At 23.5% G+C, this 6,300-nt stretch overlaps 3 protein-coding genes and 1 long non-coding RNA gene across 5 annotated transcripts in view; 1 reads left to right on the top strand and 3 right to left on the bottom strand.

Annotated features, from left to right (window-relative positions):
• Positions 1-1,153, bottom strand: part of LOC116186243 — a 3,904-nt gene extending 2,751 nt beyond the window's left edge. The window contains exon 1 of the long non-coding RNA XR_004151198.1: positions 1,007-1,153. This is a non-coding gene — a long non-coding RNA (uncharacterized LOC116186243). The remainder of the gene's footprint in view (positions 1-1,006) is intronic.
• Positions 802-1,843, top strand: LOC102674585 (copper transport protein ATOX1). The gene is made up of 3 exons (XM_006620620.2): positions 802-1,028; positions 1,097-1,172; positions 1,414-1,843. The coding sequence occupies exons 1-3, from the start codon at positions 1,017-1,019 to the stop codon at positions 1,542-1,544; spliced, it is 219 nt and encodes a 72-aa protein (XP_006620683.1). The 5' UTR covers positions 802-1,016; the 3' UTR covers positions 1,545-1,843.
• LOC102674362 (POC1 centriolar protein homolog A) lies at positions 1,561-3,955 on the bottom strand. Of its 2 annotated transcripts, XM_006620619.2 has the most exons (6): positions 3,764-3,955; positions 3,213-3,564; positions 2,927-3,137; positions 2,594-2,793; positions 2,251-2,529; positions 1,561-2,137 (listed from the first exon to the last, which is right to left on the bottom strand). In XM_006620619.2, the coding sequence occupies exons 2-6, from the start codon at positions 3,561-3,563 to the stop codon at positions 1,832-1,834; spliced, it is 1,347 nt and encodes a 448-aa protein (XP_006620682.1). In that variant the 5' UTR covers position 3,564; positions 3,764-3,955; the 3' UTR covers positions 1,561-1,831. The 2 variants fall into 2 exon arrangements, with proteins under 2 accessions (XP_006620682.1, XP_006620681.1); XM_006620618.2 differs by lacking the exon at positions 3,764-3,955 and having other exon boundaries at positions 3,213-3,599.
• Positions 3,956-4,170: 215 nt separating this feature from the next.
• Positions 4,171-6,300, bottom strand: part of LOC102675140 (caprin homolog) — a 4,846-nt gene continuing 2,716 nt past the window's right edge. The window contains exons 5-6 of the mRNA XM_006620625.2: positions 5,962-6,256; positions 4,171-5,884 (exon numbers count right to left, since the gene is read on the bottom strand). Of these exons, the coding sequence (XP_006620688.1) occupies positions 5,649-5,884; positions 5,962-6,256 (531 nt within the window). The 3' untranslated portion in view covers positions 4,171-5,648. The remainder of the gene's footprint in view (positions 5,885-5,961; positions 6,257-6,300) is intronic.

Here is a 6,300-nt window from a genome sequence, read left to right on the forward strand (position 1 = left end):
TAAGCACATAAAAGTTATTTATATAGATATAGAGCAATATATGACTGAATGTGCAAAATTAAATTATAAATAAATATACAATTATATTAGTAAGTATCTCAGTAATATAGTAATTAGTATGAAGTATAAGAAAAAAATATTTTCGTTATATAAAGGATAAACTGATTACTGTGATAAGATTTTTTTTATTCAATAGTAATACAATTTTTATGAATTTTTTTCACTTGTATATATAATCATTAAGATAAAATATTTCTTGGTTAAAATATTGTTCAAATATTAATTTCTAAACTTTTTTTTTTTTTTTTTTTTTGTATTAAAAAGTAATTTCTGAAAATATTTTTCAAATGTAAATATTTAAGAAAAATCTATTTTTAAATAAAAATTATTATTTTTAAAAAAAACAATGATAAAATAAGAAATATATGATAAGATTTGAGATAATAAAATTAAATTTATTTGAATGTCTGTATAAGTATACTGAATATTTATAAGTACAAAATAAAATACAAATAAAAATTCAATTATTTTATTATTATATATATTTTTTCGTTATTTTAAAAAAAAAATTGTGTTATTTTTTCTAAATTTTATAAATTTCTGAAAAATTTTGTTGTGATTGAATTATATTACCTACATATTAACCTCCTCTTTCGCAAAATTGTGAATTGTTCTATTGATTTTACCACCATGTATATTTTTTATATATGTATGTATGTTTTTAATAAATTAATAAACGATAAGAAATAATGTATATTTTTAATAATAAAAAATCAATTTTTTATTGTATTTAGTATTAATCATATAGGTTAATAAAAAGTAGCATCAGCCATTGTAATCAATATGCTATTGGATACAAATAAATCTTGAATACTTGTTAAATATCCAATAAATAGATATTACATTATCGTTTAAATAGATAAGAGTTATTTCCGGTTCAATAAAAAAAAATTCTTTGTGTTTATAATATATAACAAATAAATTGTAATACGTTAATTTAACTCACAATTATCGATATGGCATCTCAGGTAATCTTTTCTAAAAATTGTCAATTTACTACAATAATAAAATATTAATTAAATAATGTGAATTGAAGGTGTACGAATTCAATGTAGAAATGATGTGTGAAGGATGTGCCAATGCTGTAACAAATGTACTTAATAAGAAAGAAGGTATGATTTATTATATATTTATAAATTTGAGAATTTTCATTTAATAAAATTTATATATAAATTTTATTTAAATTTTAAAACATTTTATTTTTTATTTTTTTTTAATAGAAATATTATAATTTAATATTTATATTTTATTTTTTATTTCTAACTACAAAAAATATCAAATATTAAATATTAAATTGATTTAAAAATTTTAGAATTTATTGGGTTAATTATTTAATTCAGAATTAATTTTTAGGTGTTAATGATGTACAAATAGATCTACAAGAAAACAAAGTATTTGTCACATCTATACTTTCTTCTGATGAAATATTACAGACTATTAAAAAAAGTGGAAAGACATGCAAATTTTTAGGAATAAAAAAATAAATATAGTATATATTTAATTATATTTTATATCATTTATTTTCAAGATTTATTTTCTTCTATAAAATTATTGTATTAAATGTAGTTCTTTTTACATTAAAGTTTCAAATCATGCATAAAAAGAATACTTAAAAATTTATTTTTATAATAACATATGTTAAGTATTAATTAAAAAATTTTTATTTTGAAATTAATTTTAGAAAATATTAAGTACAATTTAAATATATATTTTAGAAATATTTATTATTTACTTATATAATCAAATAATTTTTTAAATAAAATATAAAAATTTATTTTCTTAACTCTTCTTCTAATACTGATAAACGTTGTTCTAAAATAGTAACAGCATCACTTAATGATTGTACTTGTTCATTAAGTGCATCTACTATTCCATTTGAACATGTTACTCTATTTAAATCAGGAGATTCTTTAGATAAATGTGATATGTTTACAATACGACCTTTTTCAAAAGGTCTTTGATTTCTCATATTTATTACTCTATATTCTAAATTTTCATTTAAAATTCCAGTATCTGGTAGTTCACAATGAATTCTTCCATTTTTTAAATTTGTAATATCATATTTTTCATCTAATGACTAAAATAATAAAATATTTTAAATTATAATTTAAATATTAGCTATGAATATTAAATCGTGCAAATATATATATATATATATGTATGTAAATAATGTCTTAAAATTGTTATTACTTCTATTTCTTCTTCTCCTCCAGATATATCATCATCTTTATGTAATTTTTCATCCTTAATTTTTAATTCTACTTCTTTAACAGGTGAAACTAAATATCTAGAAATTTTTCGAGCAATATCATCCTTATCAAAATTTGTTTTCCACATTAATAATTGATGATCTGTTCCACCAGAAGCAAAAAATTCTCCATTAGAAGAAAATGTTACTGATGTTACGCTGGTACCATTTACATGTCCTTTAAGTGTATAAATTGGACGACCCTCTAACAAATCTAAAACCTATTTTATAGTTTTTGATAAATTCTATATAAAGAAATTATCAAAATATAAAAAAAATATTTACTTTCATTGTTGAATCATCAGATGCAGTTAATATGAAATTTCCTTTTGGATGAAATTTTATCATATTTACTGAGCCCTTATGAGTTGCATAATGTTGATACAAAGAACCAGTACGTATATCATATAATTTTACACAACCAATTGTATTTGCAGATCCAATAACATAACCACTTGGATGAAATTCCACATGTGTAGAATAAGCTAATAAGAAATTTAATAGTAGAAATTTTTGATTATAATTTAAAAATCCTTAATAAACTATAACATTTTAAAAAAAGAAAGACAATAAAAATTATTCATTTTTAATATAAATATAATTTATATATCATTATACCTTTTACATCATTAAAAGATTTAATACATTGTCCACTGATAACATCCCATAATTTTATTGTTTTATCATCACTACAAGAAACTATAAGTCTACCATCTAAAGAAAATCTAGCACATCTGACCCAGTTTGTGTGACATACAAATGACATAAGGAATCTTCTTTGACATACCATCCATAATTTAACACTTTTATCATCTGATGCAGTAATTAACTATGTATAAAAATATATATATTTATTTGATCAAAAATTAATTTATTTCTCATTTATCATTTAAGATATAAATACCTTTTCTCCATCTGGACTAAATTGTACTGACCTAACAGCACCTGAATGTGCTTTAAAATCTAAAGATTGTCCTGTAACTTTAGGAACCCAAATTATAACAGATCTATCTCTAGAAGCAGTAGCTATCACTTCCCCTGATGGTGCATAAGTTACATCAAAAATTACATCTTTATGTCCAAAAAATCTGTAAGCCCTTACAGATTCTTTCAAATTCCATAATATTATACTTTTATCTGAACTACTTGATGCTAATTGAGTAGTTTCAGGATGAAAACATAAACTTGTAATAATATTTTCATGTCCTTTAAAATGTTTTTCTATTGTAGGATCACAAGCAGTTTCAATCATCATTCTAATATAAATTGTATAAAAATTTTCATTTAACATTAAAAAATTATTAATATTCTTAACCTAAATAAACTTATTAATATATGTACAAATTTCATAATGTACATATAATACACGTATAATTATAATTTTAATATATGTATATTATTTTAAATATAATTGATTTTATTTTAATGAATTTAAAAAAAAGTAAAAAACATTACCTCTTCTTAATCACATCGATTATTATTATATATTTATATTATAATTGTTTTAAAGATATATTTGCGTTTTATTACATACACAATATAAAATATATACTTAATATATATAATTTTATTAGAAATAATAAAATGCTTTATATCATCGGTATTATATTAACTCATATATTAAACAAGATTTTAACCACGTTCAATTTAAAACGAATTTTGACTACGATAATCAACTAAAATACTATAGTATTATAGATATAGAAGCGCGAAATTCGAATAGCTATTTTATTATTATTAAATATATTATATATATCTATTTTATTATTATATGTTATATCATATCTTAATTAAATAAAATAAATATTCATAATTTTACTAAAAAAAGAGTGAGAAAAAAATTTCAAAACAGACATTGTTAATAAAATATGATTAATCAAATACTTTATTCGATTTTTTTATTTGAGAACAAGCTGAAGAATGAAACGTTTCTCATGTCGACAATGAGTACGATACGTAGGCTAGTTAGCAGGGTTGAATTAGATCTTTATTTGGAAGATACATAGGTATTCATAGGATAGTTGAACATAACTGTAGATGGAGGTGATTAAACACAAATGTACAAACGAAATACAATACGATACTTTTCATCACGTGTTTGGCGGTGTGAGCGTGGCTTTTGTCAATGGCATATTGTACAAATATGCCTTCTTTACCTCTAGTCAGTAATTGTACACTCGACTTACATGCTAAAGCTCCGCACTATCGCTTCTTTTTTTTTTTTTAAAAATAATCATATATATTTTGCGATAAAAAAAATCAGGTAATGTTGCTTTATAAACTTGACATTGCACTGCAATCTCTTTTACTTGGCCAAATGCATAGGCGACCGTAAAGAATTTTGGAATCACACAGAAAAAACAGTAAAAGGAGCGAAATAATTAGTAGCAATCATGAAACATGTTTCATGAAAAACATCTTTATGTATCCACATATTACATTATAATCTTTCATTTTTCCAACTACTAAATCTCGACAACTTTAACTTTCTAAATACTTCATAGATTCATAGACCGAAAATGGAATATGAAGTCAAGAAGATATATAGCACTAGAAGAAGGCATTGCTCACTGTATCCTCTTTTTTCTGGTATTTTAAAAAATTCTCTAGAACGATGCGCCGCAAGACAAAGAGATGGTCGTGCAGTTCATCTATTCGTGTAATTACTTTAACGTTATTCGTTAAATACATCCTTGTGTCTTTGCGTGAAATGCTTGTATGAGTTCTCATTTTTTTTTGTATTTTTTTATAATAAAATTATTTTTCTAATCTTTGTTGATCAGCTGTTGTTGCCCTGTGAAAACTGCCTTCTGTCACAACACAATAATACTTGCATGGTGGGTTCACGCCTCTAAATTTGGTTAATCTTTCCTTATATCACATTGTTATATCTGTATAACTCTTTGTCAATATTAATAGATCTTCTTTTGATAATTGTAGATACCAAATTCAAATGCAAAATTTTTATATTCAATGTCTCATTTAAGAAATATCCTAAGCCGCAAAAAAATATACCAAAATATCTTATTCCATTGATTAAATGAAATTTTTTTTAAATTTAAAATTACATATATATTAATATTTTTTATGCTTTATGTTATTTGCTTAATATGTATGAATATAATATCGAATGAATATAATTAATTAATCATTTACAACTATTAAACAACGATCTAGAACAATGAAATTGCTATTTTACATGTTAAAATTCTTGGTATAGTTTTTCCAAGCTTTTGTACGTATTAAAGATACGACTTAGGTTTTTTCATAAATAGACAATTGAATTACGATCTTAAAACATTATTTATGGTTCATATGTGCATAACTCTATCGCATTTTATTACTGTTGCGTATGAGGTTTACCACGAGGCGCATAACCGCCACGATTTCCACCTCTTTGACCGCGAAACTGTCCTCGACCTCTATCCATACCACGCTCACCTCGTGGACCTCCACCTCTTGATCCACCACCGCCTCTTTTATAACCAGAATTATAACCGCTATTTCCTTCGCTATTTCCCCAAGATCGTTGTTGATAACCATTTTGATAGTTGCTGTCATTACGATAATATGTTCCTAAATATAAAATTATAATTTAATCAAATGTATTAAAATCTTTTATTTTAATAAATAATATAATACATTATATATACCTTGCCCTCCGCGACCATTTTGTTGATAACCACCGCCCCTACCTCTTCCATTATATCCATTAGAATTGCCTCTTCGTCCACCTCTACCTCTGTATCCACTACGTTGTTGATCACCCCAAGTTTGTTGAGATGTTTGTTGTTGTGTTTGTTGTGAATCTTGAGCAGATTGTTGTGATTGATCTGTCGGATTCCAATCATTAGTTTCAGTCATTTGACACCAATCTACGGATTCATTAGGTTGTTCTAATTCTGATTCTGGTGCTGTTGTTTCATCTTGATTTTCTTCAGTTTTTTCCTTTAAAAAAAAAAAAAAAAAAAAAAAAAAAAAAAAAAAAAAAA

Source organism: Apis dorsata, unplaced genomic scaffold (assembly GCF_000469605.1).
Source record: "Apis dorsata unplaced genomic scaffold, Apis dorsata 1.3 scaffold_524, whole genome shotgun sequence".
Classification (NCBI taxonomy): domain Eukaryota; kingdom Metazoa; phylum Arthropoda; class Insecta; order Hymenoptera; family Apidae; genus Apis; species Apis dorsata.

Excerpts from the sequence above, each read along its gene's own strand:
- LOC102674585 (XM_006620620.2), top strand. Across the intron at positions 1,173-1,413 it reads TGTACTTAATAAGAAAGAAG|GTGTTAATGATGTACAAATA; the intron begins GTATGATTTATT and ends ATTAATTTTTAG.
- LOC102674362 (XM_006620618.2), bottom strand. The coding sequence starts at position 3,599 with ATGTTAAATGAAAATTTTTATACAATTTATATTAGAATGATGATTGAA. Across the intron at positions 2,794-2,926 it reads ATCTTTTAATGATGTAAAAG|CTTATTCTACACATGTGGAA; the intron begins GTATAATGATAT and ends ATTTCTTATTAG. Across the intron at positions 2,138-2,250 it reads GAGGAGAAGAAGAAATAGAA|TCATTAGATGAAAAATATGA; the intron begins GTAATAACAATT and ends TTATTATTTTAG.